Source organism: Acomys minous (assembly GCF_964271855.1).
Source record: "Acomys minous genome assembly, chromosome: 11".
NCBI classification, from domain to species: Eukaryota; Metazoa; Chordata; class Mammalia; order Rodentia; family Muridae; genus Acomys; species Acomys minous.
This window is the reverse complement of record NC_140492.1, coordinates 36,967,022-36,986,312: the sequence shown is the minus strand read 5'-3', so window position 1 is coordinate 36,986,312 and position 19,291 is coordinate 36,967,022. Positions and strand designations below refer to the sequence as shown.

The window sequence follows — 19,291 nt, the reverse complement described above, 5'->3', positions numbered from 1 at the left end:
GCAAGAGGATGCCACTGTGCTCTGTAATCTGTTGCTAACAATAAAACAGGCTACAGTGTAACAACCCATTTTCAAGCACTCTACCCTCTAAACACTATTAATTGTATTCAGGGTTCCCATTCCCCTATTTTACTACAGTTAAATGAAGAATGAAACCAAACCAAAGAAACCCAAGTCCTCTCTAAGAATGACAATGTTTCATTTTACACTCTTGGTATTCTGAACTACCCAGTTTCTATGGCAAACTGTGACTTCAGTAGTCACAGTGAGCCATATGTCTCTGTTGTTGTGGTTTTAAATTTTCTGAAGTTTGAATTTCTCTCAAACAAGTTTGGAAATGTTTGGTTTCCCAAGCATACCATGCTAGCCACTGCCTCTGTGTGGAAAACCAGGCCACTAGAAGGTAAAAACCAGTGAACTCATCCACTCTGACACATGACTGGTCCTTGCATGGGAGCCTTTAACACCAATAAATTCATGTAAGAAAGCCTTTAGAAAGAGACTGGAGGGATTAAAAATATTGGGGTTTTGGTTTTGGAAGTGTGCTAAAAAACAACTGGAAAAGGATATATTCCTTACAAATTTTCCCCCCTAAGGAGACTAAAAGAAACAAAGCCAACACATAAATGAGTGTTGAGAAAGGAATTATGCTAATCTTCCAAATATACACTTGCAATATCTGAATGAAATAACCAGGTCCAGAAAGGTTGGGGGAAAAAAAGGGATTAATGAGATTTTTTAAAAACATTGACACCTATGTCAGAATGCTTTTCTAGAAAATCAATTTCTATTTCCTCAATCTACTATTATACAAAAGAATACCCAAATAACAAACTAAAATAATATAAACAATTCTAAGGGCATACAGTTATTATGCCCTTTAAGTCTGTCTGAGAAAAAGCTGTCTGTTAAAAATAATTTTCCGAGAACTTCAAGTTCCCTGAAATGTTCTATGGAAATTGCATTTATGACACACTCACCTCCTCTAGGGACTGTGAGATGTTATTACTGGCAAAGTCACAATTTTTAAAACCATCCAAAAATAATTACAAATGTATGCCGAATGACTAAGCTTGCTATACTATTACAATGATGAAGCGGACATTTGTTAATGTCTCATGACCACGGCTGAAAGTAGCCATGACCCTATAGGAAACAGAAAAGAGCAACCCTTTCTGTCTTTGACAAACAGAATATTCTAGCACACAGATCCATAATGAGGATGGTGCACAAGATACATGAGATAGGTGTAAACATTTGCCTTAGTGATAAGAACAGAAGTCAGAGCAGCGATTGGATTGGCATTCTGGCTCTGCTAATTACAAGCTGGACCTCTAACAAGCTACTTAACTTTTCTGAGGTTGACTGAGCTCTCATTTATAAAATAAAAAACAATGATTCTGCCACTTCTTGTGTTTCCAGAGTAGCATGGTACATGGTATAAAACAATTGCTCAACCATTTGTATTATTTCCACATTATTGAGGAGAGGGATTCCCATGTGTCTGCTATTTATACTTATCCCCTAACTCCCTGAGATTGTGCCTGATACAAAAGTAGAAGAGGTATTTGTTCAACTCTACTGAATACCAAGTATGCACTGTTTTCACGGTGGGAACGAAGCACTGCCTATAACAGAGCCCAGTGATTGGCCCCTTTACTAAACAGAATGTATGAGCATGGGCCACATATACCTCTACCTTAGTTTTAAGTACATGAGTGTTTTGCCTGCATGTATGTGTGTGCACTACATGCATCCCTTGTACCTATAGAAGTCAGAGGAGGTGGTCAGATTCCCTGGGACTGGAGTTACAGATAACTCCAGGTAAGTCATCACGTAGGTGTGGGAACTAAGCCAGGTCTCTTAGAGAAGCAGCCAAAGCACCTAACCACTAAGCCATCTCTCCAGCCATGATGCTTACATTCTAAGAAATAATCAAATAAAGAAGCAATAGATGGTATGGGAAATAGGACTAAAGAAGCTAAGAGTCCAGAACCTCCCAAGGAGAAACCCAAAACAAAGGCACATAGGGTGTCAAGTCAAAGAACAGCAAATAACAAACAAACCAACCAAAAACCTAGTATGACTGGAGTAGAAGAAGTGGAGAGGAGACCAGTAGGGCAGAGGAAAGGCAGCAAACTCTTCTGGGGTCCACGTGGGTTCTCTCACATGTGTCATGGTTGGGGATGGGGGGAGGCGCGTGAGGGTGTGTGAAGCACAGGTTTTGCTGCACATGTATTCTTATTCTGGTCTGCTCATCTGTGCTGTCCAGTAAGTTAACTGTTAGGGGAATTGAACCAGGTCTAAATCACATCTAAGTTATAGGTCCTTCCTCACCCTGTAAAAAGAAGCATACTAGTTACCTATACAGTTATAAGAATTAAGTTAAACCAGGTGGCACGGTAAAGACCTGTGTCAGTCAGTCCCCACATCACACTGGGGCCAGAGTCCAGTTCCAAGGCTTCCAGAAAGCTGGACACTGTGATGTAGGAATCTACAACAAACCAGTATTTTAAATCAAATAATTTCACTATTACAAATTATCTTTCTAGTAAAAACTTTCAAAGGGAAAAAGCCTGTAATTCCTATAACTTTACCTATTATTTTGTTTTTAAAACTCTGACAAATTTTACCATGAAAGTTGTGAAGACTTATTTCATAACCAGATTAATTTCTACTAACTTTTCCTGCCTCTGCTTGAGAACAGATCTAATGTAGCAACCTCCAAGGAATGCTGTATGACAAAAAAAGAGTTTAAGTAGCTATTTGTGTAAGAGGAATGAGACGCTTTCCATTGTTAACTTGTAGACACTCTAGTCTTGAAGGTGCAATAAGGAATTCACATCAGTAGTTACAATTTGGGACTTAAATGATAAAGTGGGATGACAACATTTAATGTACAAATTTTGAGGTATTTATTTGTAAATACTAATCTGTAAACAAAGACTGAGACCTATGTTGCTCAAGGAATTGAAGTATATAAAATCAACTACAAGTTCAGTTATGGAACACTATGAGCCAGTGGTGGTGATGGATATACTTGGAGGCTGAGACAGGCAGATTGCAAGTTCAAGGGCAGCTTCAGCTATGCCAAAAATGTCCCAATATAAAAAACCTTAAGCTAACAGTTTCTGGAGAAAACCAGATTTTTCAACCTGTTTGGTTCTAAGCAGGAAGGTAGGCTTTGCATAGCTTCATCCTCCAACTGCTTTGGTGGGAGGAAGGCACGGGGCAGTGGGCACACATCACAAAACATAAATATCCTTAGTGGTCTTAACAATTTCTTTTTAACTCAAGAAGCAAAGCCTACCAAATATTTACAGAAACCAAACCAAACAAAATAAAAGGACATTCCCCTCAGATTTGTCTTAAGTCACTTGACATCTCCTCCCCCCTGCCACCTTTAAATGCCCAAACAGATCAAGTCTGAATGTGAGCCCAACAGAGAAAGTACACATTCACATTCGAGGAAGGAAAAGCAAGTATGACTCAAGCATCAGACAGGCTTTGGGACGGTCAGCTAGTGACATCCATTTGGTACGCGGGCACTGCACTGGAAATTGTACACTCATTTTCTTCTGGGAAGGGAGAAGAGCTGGGGAGTAACAGAAAAGAAAATGAAAACTAATGGCTGGCCTCAAAGACAACTGAGCAGCGGATAAAGAAGAGTTTTGAATACCAGATATGTTTTACTAAAGTTTTCCCACAAATTAACTCACCCTACATGGTAGTTACTAACCAGACAATTCTCCATCTCCACTCGCGTGCTGGAACATGTATGATGTCTGCAAACATTTCTCTTTAGTGAGTTACAGACCACAAATGCATATTTCAAGATGGCCAGTGCACAGGCTACTGTCATGCAGCTATCTGCATTATTATTGCCATCTACTACAAGGACAGTGAGGAACAGGTAAAAGGAAGGACACTAGCCCTATGTAAAAGAAGGCAAATATGAAGGAACAAAATACAGATCACGGAGGTAGAAAGTAAAGCTCAGGAAGAGGGTAGGAAGGATGAGGACCACGAGCAGTCGCCTCTCAACACCACTCTGACTCGGCATTTTGAGCTCTGCTAGGTGTCTCAGCACTCTCAGGGACACACATGCTTGTGAGAATGCAAAGCTGCCCATGCCAAGCAAGTTAATGAATGCTTCTCCCTAAGGAGAAGTCCACAGAGCAGTCCTGCATGGCTGAGGTGGGCCCTTCAGACCTACAAAGTTCAGGGAGACACCTATCTGAAACCTAGTCTGGCAAGGACTGGAAACGCTGCTCACTTGTTAAGACAGGGAATATGGTATCGATCAAAATGTAAAGTCTGGAAAAGGGAAACACTTTTGATCTGAGGAATCTTTTCTAAATAGCCAAGAACCACAATTCAGAGGAGAGTGAGCAAAGGTGAACCTGTCCCCTTCCCCCACAAAAGTAAGTAGGTTCTCTATACAAGCTCAGGAATATATGCTTTTTTTTTTTTTTAAAGTTCCCTCTTGCTACTGCCCTCCTCCCCACCTCCCCAGCAATTGTTCACAAGAACAGCAAAAAGAAAACCTGGTTAAGTATTTCTTAGTATAAAAATGTTGAACTAAAAGGTGGGTACGGCACAAGAGTCATGGCACTTTTAAAATCTCTTGTTTTATATGTGTTGTTGCTGCAGTGCTGGAGTTTGACTCCAGTACCCCTGGCATGCCAGACAGATGCTCTACTAAGAGCTACATCCAGACCCACATCAGTGGAATTACACGAACACTCATCACCGTCAGTGTTCTAACTAGAAAGGTTCTAACACAGAAGCACATGACGCATAATTCAGGCTCGTGCTGATAAAACTCAATAAGGAATTCCTCCTGTTCCTGTCCCCTTCCCCTCTCCCAGGCCCAGCCCAAGGTTTCCAAGTGGCCACCTGGCATGGGGATGGGGGAGTGTGTTTCCTAGCCCAGATTCCACAGGTGCCTCCTTTGGTTTCTTTGTAGTTGTCTGCCTTCTCCTCTGCAGCTCTGTGAACTTGGTCTTTCATTTGATTCCATACCCGGCCTTTCTGCAGTTTTTCTTTAAGGGACCCTCAGTCCATTACCTGGTTCTTTTGTTCTTTTCTCAATGTTAAGACAGCAGGATTTGACCCATACCAGCTCCTGCTCATAGGTCCTATTTATCTGATTAAATTTCCCAAGCTCTTTGTTATTTCACTTTCCCTGACTTTGGGGAATTAAATAAGATTGTCCAACTCACTTTTATACCCCTGAACAACCTCTTCTCCATCACTTAGTTCCTAACTCTTACTTCACAGTGAAGGAAAATAGTAAGGCAGCTTGCTGACTCTGGACCCATTTATGGTATCTCTAAGTGATCTCAACAATGATGACAGGATCTTCAGTAACAAAGACATAAAGCAGACACAGATGTGCACTCATACTTGGCTAGCAGATGCAAAAAAAAAAAAAAAAAAAAAAAAAAGCCTGACTGTTCTTCTAGATCTTGCTGACCAAGTCAAATGAATTGAGCATTACACTATGGCTATGGCATGCAGTAACTATAATTAAAAGGGGGCAGGGGAGGAAAAACCCCTTTGACTTGTAAGATAAATAAAAGGAAGCAGCATACATAGAATCAAAAAGGCTGGTCATAAGTATTTTTATGAATGCTCCTAGAAATTAGACTAAACAGTGAAAAGTTCTATTGAAAAGGCAAAGAGCACAGCAGGAAACATAAATTACAGTAACTATCTGAAAAGGGGGAAGCTTTCCAACAAATCCCATGTATTACTCTTCAAATTGCTAGAACTTGTTATCAGTACAATCCAATAATTAAAATGACATATTAAACAAGAATTTAGAAAATAAAATGAAATATAACAGAACCAAAGTACCAAGTTTAATAGCCAGAAGAGCACTTATAAAAATGAATAATGCAGTGTGGTGAATGCAGTATTCTTCTTATGGATCAGCATGCCAAACCAGCAAGAAAATGTATTAAACTAGCCTCTAGAGTAATAACATTCACTTACATTATCTTCCTAAGACTAAACAGATCTGTTATGATCACCCATTTGGTCTTGATAAGGTACTACACAAATTATAATCAGATTGGGCTGGGCAAGGATGCTGGTTTTTAAGAAAAAAATGTAAACTAGCAGATACAGCAAATACCAAGTACAGTGTCTTACACACAGTAGGAGCTCCCTGAACTTGTCTTATAAAGACCTGAAATGAATTAAAGACTTGTCAGCTGAACTGTTTTTGAACAACAGGCAACATGGGCTCACTGTATGGCATACGTTTGTACTCCTAACACTCAGGAGGCTGGGTGTTCAGAGCCAGCCTCGGCTACACAGCAATGGACCTGTCTCAAAAAAGCATAAGTACCAGAATAGCAAACTGCAAATTCAGTGGTTTAGATGCCCTCATTTCAAAGAGTAGTTCCAAGCAAAACAGTAACAGTATGCAACTAGTTCAAAGAATTGGGAAGAACAAATCTGAAGGCCGAGAACCTATCTCTTGTGGTAGGCAGCAAACAAATGGATGTGTTGGTGATAAAAACATCAACACAGACTAGGGACTCCATCTTGATGAAACAAAGGCTGATAAATAATAGAGCTACCGTCCAAACCATAAGCGTTTCTGGAGAAAGATATTTGACTTCACCTGCATATCCTCTACAGCACAGATTTCAAAGTATAGTCCCCAAGAGATCAGAAGGTCCCCCTATCTTTGTAAACACCCTTTTTATTCATTCTCTCGAAAATATACAACTTTTCCAGATACTACATGAGATGTGATGATGCCATGGCTCCCATAGCTAATGAAATGTATAAAACACATCTGAGGAGCTAGTGTCCTCATCACAGCCTGCAGTAAAACAACACAACTCTTATAGGTTTGTTGTTGTTGTTACATAACCAAGGGACATGTGAAACTTCTGCCTGATGCCCCTGCCTCCACTTTCCAGTACTAGGGATTACAGGCCAGCCCTATCACACCAGGGCCCCAATTTCAATTATTAATACAGTAGAAAATCTTTTAAAATGAACAAACTGCTTAGGACAATGCTGAGGGATTCTCCATAGGATGCATATTTGGTCACTGTTTTATCATTCATTCATTCAAACACTCATTTAGTTTCTTCCATAGGGCTTTGGACCGCAAATGAATGCCTTACATGAACGCTCTGCTCTCAAGAAGTTAATATTTCAGTAGGATTGATTATGATGTATATAAATAATACAAAGCAAAACATGGTGAGAACTGTAACATAAATTCTATGAGTATGACTGTCTATACAGCATTTACATGGGCACCATCTGTTTTGTGTGTGAGATATATGCTGCATATTACTAACTATGTCACACTGAGGAGATAAAAATGTGTGTGTGTGTGTGTGTGTGTGTGTGTGTGTGTGTGTGTGTAAATTAAAACTGAAAAGACCCTCTGAATGTATAATTTATATTGAAAAGCCAGCATTATGGTTGGTACCAAAAAAACAAAAAAACACTCAAAATGACAGATGTGATATTTTTGAAGAAGCAAGTAACTGGCATTGCACATAATAATAGTGATAAACCACAGTAAGTTAAAACAATTTTGAGCCATAAAAGAAGCTCTAAAGAAAAGCTGTAATAAGACATTGCTGCTTTAAGTCAGTTTGGATTTAATTACCTTACATTTGTGTCCACAAAAATCAGCTTCCACAACCTGTTTTCATTGGACAGGTTTCAGTGAATGTTCCAGTAATCCTGTAGTATCGGTATTTAAGCATGAACATGAGTACTCCAAGACGGTAGTCTCCAAATGGAGGTACATAAAACCCCAAGGGCACAGAAACTCTGCAGAGCTGAAAGCATGGGGAGTGTCAAGGCAGTCAGTGCCTTCGTTCACATCTCCCATGCACGCTCTCTGAATGTGTCCGATGAGCCCTCTCTTTCCAACACCCCTTTCAAAATAGCGTCTTCGCTTAGCAAACCCTTACCAAGGGGATTTGCCTAGGCTAGAAACTCCTCTAGAACCTGCTTCAGAAAGTCCAGAGAGTGCACAGGAGCAGCAGCAGGTGAGGACACAGCCACTGGGGGTTGGGGATTTAGCTCAGTGGTAGAGCACTTGCCTAAGCCAGCACAAGGCCCTGGGTTCAGTTCTTAGCACTGGGGGTGGAGGGGGAGAGAATCTCAATAAATAAACATTTAAAGTAATCTTGGGGGCTAGAGAGATTGCTCAAAGGTTAAGGGCACACACTGGCTGCTTCTTCCAGAAGACCAGAGTTCAATTCCTAGCACCTACCTGGCAGCTCACAACTGTCTGTAGCTCCAGTTCCAGGGGATCCAACATTGTCACACAGATAAATATGTAAGCAAAACACCAATGCATATACAATAAAAATAAGTAAATTAAAAAAAAAAAAAAACAGCCACTGGATGGGAAGCAGCGCTTATCTTCACCTGGGGACACTGGAGACACCTTAGGACACGTCCCTACACAGCTACTGTTTAGCAATCAGATTCTCTTCCCAAAGAATGGTTTGACTGTCTAGTTTATTAATGGGGACTTTTAGATTGAATGGCAAAGATTAAAATGTATCTTCTGTGCCTGTTTAAAAATTGAATTTTAGGTGGTAAAAGAACAAATAGGGTTTAAAAAAAAATCACTGTGTATATGTGTATATATTCCCAAATAATATGTATATGTTCCCAAACAATGACAACTGAGATCTTTCCTTTAACTCCACAGTTTCAAATTCAAATAGATTCACTGATAGACACAGTATATCTGGATCAATTCCATTGTGGTCTATAGTCTGGCTTAAACAGGCAGTTCAGCTGGCAAGACAGCACAGGTTCTGTGTCTCCCCGACCTTGCTGAACCCAAGTCTCCTACATTTGGGAGAAATCTACAATAAATAATAGAGCCCAAGGCCAGGAAAACAAGGTCATCTGGGAGACTGTTCTCATGAAAACTGTGAGGCTCACCCCATCCCTACAGAATTGGAATCTGCCCTTTTAACAAGATTCCCAGGTGATCAGAATGCATTGTCTTGTTGTCGCCATCAAGTGTGAATAGGACACTAAGGTATGAGGAAGAGGCTTTGCTAGTTTGTGGAGCAGTTTCACCACCATAGCAATTCACCCCGACTCTTCCACTGAATTGCAAAACTCTACACCCAGCAGGAAGAAGCTGCCATGTTTCTCAGGCTCCCAGGTGTCTCAAGCAGGGAGAATTTTGAAGCTTCTTGCCAAGACCATAGATGAGGTCACCAGCAGCCGCGCCCCAGCATCCTGCCCAGTAGCTTCTAAACTTTCCATGTCAGCCTTTTGTGAGGTCCTCAAAACAGGACACACTAATCCTATCACCCAAAAGCTTAAGAATTCTTACATTATGTGGTTATTTTAAACATGAGGGTTTTTTGTTTTTGTCTGGTTTTCCTTCTTATGTAAAATAATTACAGAAAGAACAGATTAGGGTCTTATAAAGATTTTTTTTTTCTCAGACTGCCCCAAATTTGTTGCCTTAAAAAAAAAAAGTTCTCTCAGATCTTATTTTTAAAAGTGTTCTGGGACAAGGATAAAAGATTACAGATTGGTTAATTAACTAACAAATAGAAAAGATTTATTAAGCCATGGTAGACTTACTAAGCATGGTTGAATACTATAATCCTAAATGAGGCAGAAAGGACTACATGGTCAAGGCCAGCCTCAGGAGAACAAGTTAGAAGCCAGCCTAAGCTGTACAGGGAGACCCTATCTCTAGCAAAGAAAAAAAGAGAAAAGAAAAGAAAGGAAAGGAAAGGAAACAGAAGGAAGGAAGGAAGGAAGGAAGGAAGGAAGGAAGAAGAAGAAGAAGAAGAAAGAAAAGAAAGAAGGGAAGGAGGGAGGAGGAGAGAGGGAGGGAGAGGGGGGAAGTAACAGGTTTAATAACATATCCAACTCTATAGGCTTGATTAGGAAGCACATATTTGTATTTTCAAGCTAAGTCCTTTTTACTTTTCAGGGATTCCATTTTATTTTAGCTTCTGCACAACAATACTGCAGAGCTGCAATTATATCCTCTATAATTAGCTCGTTCCCAGTATAATTAAGAGAATCACAAGTTTAAAACTGTAACCTCACTACAGAGGTAACCAAGTGTGTGGAAAAGACTATTTGTTCTGCAATGTAAAATGCCCTCCTGCTACAATGGATAGTTTTAAATCAAGGAATAAAATAGTGTGTTAAAATAGTCCTTTAGGACGGATTCACTATGCTCCTGCTAACAGAGGTTCTCTATTTCTAGCACTGGACTGGACTTCTTATCAGCAAGCTCCGTGGTCTTCCACATGTTAAACCCTAACTCTCTGCCCTCGTACTTCTCTTACATGAAGTCAGTAGGCCAAAAGAGACACAGGGAAGTGCTCCCCAGGATGCACATGAAGATGCACCTGTGCCTTGCATACCTTCCAAGCAAACTGAATAAAACGTTATCTTATCTAATAACCAAGGAGTTAAACAGTAACTAGTAATATATCTTATCTAATAACCAAGGAGTTAAACAGTAACTAGTAATATAACACATACCTAATGGCTTAAGTAAGCCATTTAATACAGAATAAGAATTAGAAATTTAAAAAGCACCACGGCAACAGTTATCAAATGTTTACCAAATGCCAGGACTGTGGTGGTAGATGAATTGCTGCGCTTTCACAAAGAGCCCTTGAGATAATTTGAGGAAATGGAGACATATGCAGGTTAACTGACTGGTCAGGGCAGGTGCAGTTTTAAAGCCAAGCCTAACTGAAATCTCAAGTCTGTACCTATTTTATAGCCTTCAGGTTGGACTACCCATTGAGTATGCTACACAAACAATTTAAAACAAATATTCTTGCCTGCCCTCTTCTAAGGCTAGTCAAATTTAAAAAGATACCTTAGCAAGGTATCTGAGGTTTTCTTTCTATAAAGAGGACACTCCCTCATCAAACTCAGAAACTTCTGTGGATGTTATCCATGAACTGGTACAATTACTTTAAATTACAAAAATGGTTAAGACAGCTGATGAATTACTAAAACACTAACTGCAATTTGTGCTCTTGTGTTTTTCAGATTAAAGAACCTCCTCGATCAAGAAACTGAGTCCCAGGAGAAGAAGGAGCAAGCAAAGGAGAAGAGCATCAAGGCCCTGAAAGAGGAGCTAACCAAGCTCAAGTCCTTTGCTTTGATGGTGGTGGATGAACAACAACGGCTTACGACTCAGCTTGCTCTTCAGAGACAGAAAATCCAAGACCTGACCACAAGTGCACAGGAAGCGCATGGTCAACTAGCCCTTGCTGAAGCCAGAGCTCGGGAGGAAGAGCAGAAGGCAACCAGGCTAGAAAAAGAACTGCAAGCACAGGCCACAGAGTTTCACCAGAACCAAGACAAAATTATGGCGAAGCTCACCAACGAGGACAGTCAAAACCGCCAACTCCGGCAGAAGCTGGCAGCACTCAGCCGGCAAATTGACGAGTTGGAAGAGACCAACAGGTCTTTAAGAAAAGCCGAGGAAGAGCTTCAAGATATAAAGGAACAAATAAACAAGGGAGAGTATGGGACCCCTGGCATCGCGGCTGAAGTGGATGAGCTGAAGAAGCGCGTGCTGGAGATGGAGGGGAAAGACGAGGAGTTCATCAAAATGGAGGAGCAGTGCAGAGATCTCAGTAAGAGGCTTGAGAAAGAGACAGTACAGAGTAAAGACTTCAAACTAGAGGTCGACAAACTCAGCAAAAGGATTACAGCTCTGGAAAAATTAGAAGATGCTTTAGACAAAAGCAAGCAGGAGTGCTACTCTCTGAAATGCAATTTAGAAAAAGAAAAGATGACCACAAAGCAGCTGTCTGAAGAACTGCAGAGCTTAAACGACAGGATCAAGGAGCTGGAAGCCATTGAAAGTCGGCTAGAAAAGACAGAAATCACGCTGAAGGACGACTTGACTAAACTGAAAACATTAACTGTGATGCTTGTGGATGAACGCAAAGCAATGAGCGAAAAGCTAAAGCAAACCGAAGATAAGTTACAGGCCACTGCCTCTCAGCTCCAGGCAGAGCAAAATAAGGTAACGTCGGTGACTGAGAAGCTAATTGAGGAAACCAAGAGGGCACTCAAGTCCAAAACTGATGCTGAAGAGACCATGTACAGTGTAACCAAGGAGAGAGACGACCTCAGAAATAAACTGAAAGCAGAGGAGGAGAAAGCATGTGATCTCTTGTCGAAGGTTAATATACTGAAAAACCGACTTCAATCACTGGAAGCCACTGAGAAAGATTCTGTAAAAAACAAAGTAAACCAAGACTCCAGTAAGTTCACCACAGCATTACACCAAGAAAACAATAAGATTAAAGAGCTCTCTCAAGAAGTGGAAAAGCTGAAACTGAAGCTCAAGGACATGAAAGCCATTGAGGACGACCTCATGAAAACGGAGGATGAGTATGAGACCTTAGAGCGGAGGTACGCTAGTGAGAGAGACAAGGCTCAGCTGCTGTCTCAGGAGCTGGAGCATGTTAAAATGGAACTTGCCAAGTACAAGTTAGCAGAAAAGACAGGGTCCAGCCATGAACAGTGGCTTTTCAAGAGGCTCCAGGAAGAAGAAGCTAAGTCAGGCCATCTGTCCAGAGAAGTGGATGCACTAAAAGAGAAAATTCATGAGTACATGGCAACAGAGGACCTAATATGTCACCTCCAGGGAGACCACTCAGTTTTGCAAAAGAAACTGAACCAGCAAGAAAACAGAAACAGAGATTTGGGAAGGGAAATCGAAAACCTCACTAAAGAACTAGAAAGGTATCGGCATTTTAGTAAGAGCTTCAGACCTAGTCTCAACGGAAGAAGAATCTCTGACCCTCAAGTATTTTCGAAAGAAGTTCAAACCGAAGCAGCAGACAACGAGCCACCAGACTACAAGAGCCTCATTCCTCTAGAACGAGCAGTCGTCAATGGTCAGTTATATGCGGAGAGTGAGGACCAGGATGAGGACCCTGCTGAGGAATCTGTGCTGTCCTTCAAATGCAACCCGTCCACTTCCCTTCCTGTGAACAGGAAACTATGGATTCCGTGGATGAAGGCCAAGGAGGGCCATCCTCAGAATGGAAAAATACAAACTAAGTCCAACGGCAACTTTGTGCAACCTGGAGATCTAGTTCTAAGTCACACGCCTGGGCAGCCACTTCACATAAAGGTTACTCCAGACCACGCCCAGAATACTGCCACTCTAGAGATCACCAGCCCAACCACAGAAAGCCCTCACTCTTACACCAGCACAGCAGTGATACCGAACTGTGGTACCCCAAAACAAAGGATTACCATCCTCCAAAATGCCTCTATAACACCACTTAAGTCCAAAAGCTCCACAGAAAGCCTTGTGAACTTAGAGCAAAGCATGCCCCCAGTTACCATGGCAACCTTTGCCAGAGCACAGACCCCAGAGTCCTGTGGTTCTGTGACTCCAGAACGGACAATGTCACCTATTCAGGTTCTGGCTATGACTGGTTCAGCTGGTTCTCCTGAGCAGGGTCGCTCCCCAGAGCCGATAGAAATCAGTGCCAAGCACGCAGTTTTCAGAGTCTCCCCGGACCGGCAGTCATCATGGCAGTTTCAACGTTCAAACAGTAACAGTTCAAGTGTGATAACTACTGAGGATAATAAAATCCACATTCACTTAGGAAGTCCTTACATGCAAGCTGTGGCCAGCCCCGTGAGACCTGCCAGCCCTTCAGCACCACTGCAGGATAACAGAACTCAAGGCTTAACTAATGGGGCACTAAACAAAACAACCAATAAAGTCACCAGCAGTATTACTATCACACCAACAGCCACACCTCTTCCTCGACAATCACAAATTACAGTAAGTAATATATATAACTGACCACCCTCACCCATCTAGTTCACACTGATGTTCTCACAAGGAACTCAGTCCCCCTAATCATCCCTCCAAATCCCCTACAAGAATGACTAAACTTGTACTTTGGGAAGATTTGTGCATGGACTGTACAAGAGTATCTGGAACTAACTATGTGTTGCCTGCATAGTCGTACCAAGTGTGCACTTACTGTATATCTTTTCATTTACATACCTGTACGAAAAGTATTTAGTTGGCACTTGTATAAATACATCTTTATGTATTTAATTTCCATAACTCACTTTAATTTGACTGCAACTTGTCTTGGTGAATTACTTAACATTATAAAACAGTAAACTGTTTGTTACTTTTGCCATTGCTTGCTGAATTTTCATTTGATCATTTTTGTGTTATATATCTGCATGTACAATATAATTTTATTTCCTGTTTAAAATGTTCATTAATTCTTTCTAAAGAACAAGCAGGACCTATTTGTTATTTATAGTTTTGGTCAAATGTTAGAGAAGGAGACAGTGATTTAAATAAATAAGTTTCATCTCCATGACTTCAAAATGAACCAAAATAACTATGGCAAGCTTAATGCCATTCTTGATCTATATCTTAATATTCCCAGTGCTCAGCAGAGGCCTATTAGAAGCCAGAAAATGTTTATAAATAACAGGATAAAATAATATTAAAAATCTGCTTTTAGTGAGCACACACATAAACTGATGGTAAAAAATGAAAAGCTTTGGCACATGACAGGAAGCCAGAAAGCACATTTGGAAATACAAGTTCTCTTGACTGTGAAGTTTGAGCACGTTCCTCTGACAGACTGAAATCCCCCAAAAGCATATATTACATCTAACTCTGGAATCAGCCAGTAGGACATAAACTTCTGAACACTCTGCTTAAAAACAAAAGTGTCATTCTTGTTCTGTGTTATTTACTTCTCAAAACAGTCTGCATTACTTAATGCGGGTGCTGCCCTACCCCTAAAAGAACTCTCATGAAGCAGATGTTAGGAGCTAAAGCTAAAAGACTTTTTTAAAAATAATCACATAGCATGGCAGCAGAGACAATAATGTGATTCCCACCCCCCTCCCACCGCACCCCTGTGGTTGTTATGCCATTCACAGGGTGTATGACCAAAAAAAATAAAAAATAAAAAATAAAGGAAGCCAAGCTTTGTAGAAAAAGTGACAGCAATTTCCTAGTAGCCCCTGAGCATGCTCCACGCCTCTGAGCAGAGACACAGCTTTTAGAGGAACATTTTAAATGACAAATCTAGTTCTCAAGTCACATTCTAAAAGGATGACTTCAAAGCAGCTAACTCGCCATTTTCCCTTTTCCATTCCCTTCCCACACTCCTAACTGTTAATTTAGTGTAGTCAATTTCATTGCCAGTTATTTTAAATGCAATCCATCCAGGCAAACTGTGAAGATCTTTCAAAAGTCAAAGGTATCATCCTTTCCCCTGTAAAATCAATCTATGATAGCGAAGCTAGGATTTGTTGACAGAAACACTTCCATGGTGATGAACTGCAACAGCAAGGCTGTGGGCTTGCATCATCACTAAATAACTGTGGATGAAAGCTGAGGCTGATGATGAATGGGAAAGCTTCTGTTTAAACACATTTATCTTGGGAAGCGGCAGAAACCCAACTGTATTACAAAATACATGATGGTCTAACTGTTTTCAAAGTTATTTTTAAGTCAAGTTAGGAGAGAACTCTAAGATGAACTACACAGTTCACTACAGTCCTCTCAAAGTAGACATTAAAAAAAGAGCCTGCAGGGGCTCCTTTTATAGTCACTAATCTACGGAGGGCACTGTGATATTCAAAGGATATCAGCCAACTAATCACAAAATAATCAACAGAAACCAGGAGGGATTCAAGAACAGCCTTCTTGATTTTGTTACATAAAGGCACAGACTGAAAAACATACCTTCATAGCACTGGGGGAAACAAGCTGAGAGAACCAGCCAGAGGCTTCTCCTCATCACCCTGCCATCCTCCTGGATGCCCTAAGAACTCTGGGGCAGGGGGTGGCCACTCTTGGCATACTGAAACTAGTAATAGAGTTTGGAAGCTCGGGCAGTCCATCAGACCAACTAGTCTGTAAGGATTCTATTTTTTTATTATTATGTGATCTAGAGCAATTCTTAAACAGCTCCATGCACTCTAAAATTGCAATGCACAAATCATCATTTCATCATCTGTTGAGAGGCGTCCTAGTAGTTAATCTCTATTGACAGCAAATCTACAGAACGCCTAAGGATTCTCCCTCTTTTAGAAGAGTGCAATAATTAACACATCAAAATGAACGTAGCAGCTTCTCATTACTAAGTCATACTCAGTTTGGTCAAGTGTCACTAGCTATTATCCAAAGTCAAAGGTGTCTTTTTCGATAAAATTACATATAAAATAAAAATGACTCTTAGCTTTAATTTTAACTCTCCTATACACTGAATGTATCTGTGACAGACATACATGTGTGAGTTAGGGAGGGAGACAGCAAGAGAATCTGTGTGTGTGATTACAGAATTTCCTTTCATTGAATTATTGAGACACGCCTGCAAACCCAGAAGGATAAAGGAAGTGATGCTGGGAAATCTTCATATGAAATACATGAAGGCCGAGGAGAGGGATGCACCAGCCATGCGTGGCTGAGTGGCTGGCTGAAGACTGGCTTTGTTTTGTTTTGTTTACTTAATTACTTTCTTAAAATTAAGTATGTGTGCATCTGTACAGTTAAGTACATGCAGTGCTCATAACTACTGAGACATCTCTTCAGCCCTGTGTGTGTGTGTGTGTGTGTGTGTGTGTGTGTGTGTTTGTGTGTGTAAAACTCCTACTTTCTTTCATTAGTTGGAATCCTTGCTTCAAAACCAAATTTCATTTCTCACAGTCCCACTATTTCATTAGCCTTTGAGCTGTACAATTCCACCACATATTTAAATATCCTAGGAAGTTCTATTTTCTATTTAAAAGCTATAAGGAAGTCTTGGCAAGAAGTTTCTGTGGTGGGGGCAGGGGCAAGCAGTTGCAAGCTAAATACACACTGAACAGACTATAGCACACCTCTAAGCCCAGCATTCAGGAGACTTAGGTGGGAGGAGTTCCTGGCCAGCAAGGGTTACATAGTAAGGCCTTGTTTCAATCAAAGAAACAAAGAGGTCAATGAAACATCAAAGCAAGCAAAGACAAAACCTTTCCCAAGATGATGCCAGTGTTCTTTATGGGTAAAATTAACATGACCTAATCTTTACTAGAAGGACACTATATTATAAGGAACACATCTTTACATATATAAAGGGATTTCTAAACAGGGTGGAAAGCTATCTGAAATGTTTGGAACCAGAAGTATTTCAGATTTTGGATTTGATTTCCCTCCTAAGGATATGCAAACACACATACATATAAGATATCTTAGAGATGGAAGCAAAGTCAAAATATGAAATGCATTTATGCTTCATACATACCTTATATATACTGAACCTAAAGATAATTTTATAAAATATTTTAAGATACTTTTATGCACAAAATGAAGTATAGTTTTTGGTGTATTTTTTTGTTTTTTGTTTTTTGTTCTTTACTTGTAGTGTCATGGAAGCGCTCAAGGGGTTGATCTGTATCTTGGAACATTTCAGGTTTCAAGTTCCCAAATTAGGGATGTTCACTCTACGCCTATGCAAAATGATGACCGGATTACATAAATTCTAATGGGAAGATCCCCACAGTTCTATTTTACAATTCTGAGCCTGTAGACCTGAGGTCTTCATGACATTCAAAGAAGAAAATCAGGGACATTTTGAGAGATCTTAGAAAGCAGTATTTTTATTAAAAGTTTTCAAACCCTTATAATCCAAAAATTCTGTGATTTCTTTTATTTGCTGAAATAACTCTAAATTGAAAACATTTTATAGCTTCTTTCATATTGTGTGTGTATAAAGCAGGATTTCAAACACATGAAATGAAACACAGAACTCTATTTGCTCCAGTTATATTAATTTCTGTTATTTCCACATTCTTGTGTTCTAAAAATGTCATTTTTTTTCTTTGAAACGCCAAGAGAAAATAATTGGACAAAACACATGTAGCCACATAAATCAAACATGCTTTTCCTTTCTTTCCTTTTTCTTCCCTCACTGTGGCATTAGAGGTGTTGGAAATTGAACCTAGTCCTCCTGACTCCTGATTCAAGGCAAGCTTCTGTCACCGTACCACTTCCCAGGCACAGCATCCTCACAATCAGTGTAGCTAAATTAAAGCCAAGACGTTATTCATATGAGACTCTCCTGAGGCTAACATTGTGTCCCCAGTGCTATCAAACCTGGATCTCCAGAAGGAAGTGGCCTCTAAGTTACCGTCTAACAAAGCCTTTGCTTGGTTGGCAGCCTGAAGTCAGAAGTCCACAGCTACAGAAATGTCTGTATTGCCATCCCAAGTGTTCCCCCTATGCTTAGACTATTTTACACCTGGCTCGGAAAGTGAGACTACCTTGCCCTCTAGAGGTTGTAATGAAAAACGGGGTTTATTCTCCAGGCTCCCTTTACACTTCATAGGTGGGAATGTTCCCAGTTTCATGACTAGCAAAGTATAGATTCTTGAATATTTAGGTGAACTGCAGCAGACAGACCCGACCAACACGCTCTGTTTCTCCCCCAAATCCCAGGTTTTAAATTTCTCCCTACACTTCTCAGGTCCAGAGCACAGACTAAAGAGTACAGTCCAAAGAAACAAAGCCCAGTGAAGAAAGCACAAGACATGTGGCTTGCTAACACGTTCCCAAAATTAAAATTTTGTTAAATTGATTTCTACTTAGATTAAATGTCAAGCCTTTTCCTTTCTAACTGAAGGACCCTTTGAACTACCAAAACTAAGTACTTTTGTGTGGTCAAATACATCAGAGAAGCAAGCATCTAATAGAGTCCACTGAGATAACTGGCTAACGCCTCTGAGTACTTTAGTAATTTGGTAATGAATTAACACTGCTCGAATGGCAGCATTTACAAGTCTGCCAGCATTTCCTACAGAGAACAGGCTTTTCACTTAAAATACTGTCATAAAAATGCACTCCTGGTCAGCTCTGGACACCACTCACCACCTCAGGCTCTTTACTTACAGCCTCAGTTAAAATTTCTGTTCAAAGTATTAATCAAACTAGGTGAAGGAGGGAAGACTTCTTAGCAAGTCATTCTGCATGATTATCTCTGAGGAGTCATCAGAGATAGCTTTGGGCATGGTGGTCCAGGCTATTTGTTGTTGTTTGCTTGTTGAGACAAGGTTTCGTGTCTGGCCTAAAGCACACACTCTGTATTGACAGCTGAGATCTCCTTGCTTCCACGCTTAAGTACCTGGGATACAGGTATGTGCCACCACACTTAGCTTGTTTTCTTTTTCTTTCTTTCTTTTTTTTATAAAGGCTACTCATGTTTAAGTAAAAACACAACGGCTTTAAAGATCC

At 40.4% G+C, this 19,291-nt stretch overlaps 2 protein-coding genes across 6 annotated transcripts in view; one reads left to right on the top strand and one right to left on the bottom strand.

Annotated features, from left to right (window-relative positions):
- CMSS1 (cms1 ribosomal small subunit homolog) overlaps positions 1 to 19,291 on the bottom strand; it is a 293,718-nt gene that overhangs the window by 255,321 nt on the left and 19,106 nt on the right. The gene's annotated exons all lie outside the window — the stretch shown is intronic.
- FILIP1L (filamin A interacting protein 1 like) overlaps positions 1 to 19,291 on the top strand; it is a 240,945-nt gene that overhangs the window by 205,071 nt on the left and 16,583 nt on the right. For 3 of the 4 annotated variants that reach the window (XM_084801231.1, XM_084801230.1, XM_084801232.1), the window contains one exon: positions 11,053 to 14,195. In XM_084801231.1, the coding sequence (XP_084657357.1) occupies positions 11,053 to 13,846 (2,794 nt within the window). In that variant the 3' untranslated portion in view covers positions 13,847 to 14,195. Of the gene's footprint in view, positions 1 to 11,052; positions 14,196 to 19,291 lie in introns of those variants that run through there. The other variant, XM_084801233.1, reaches the window with a different exon arrangement.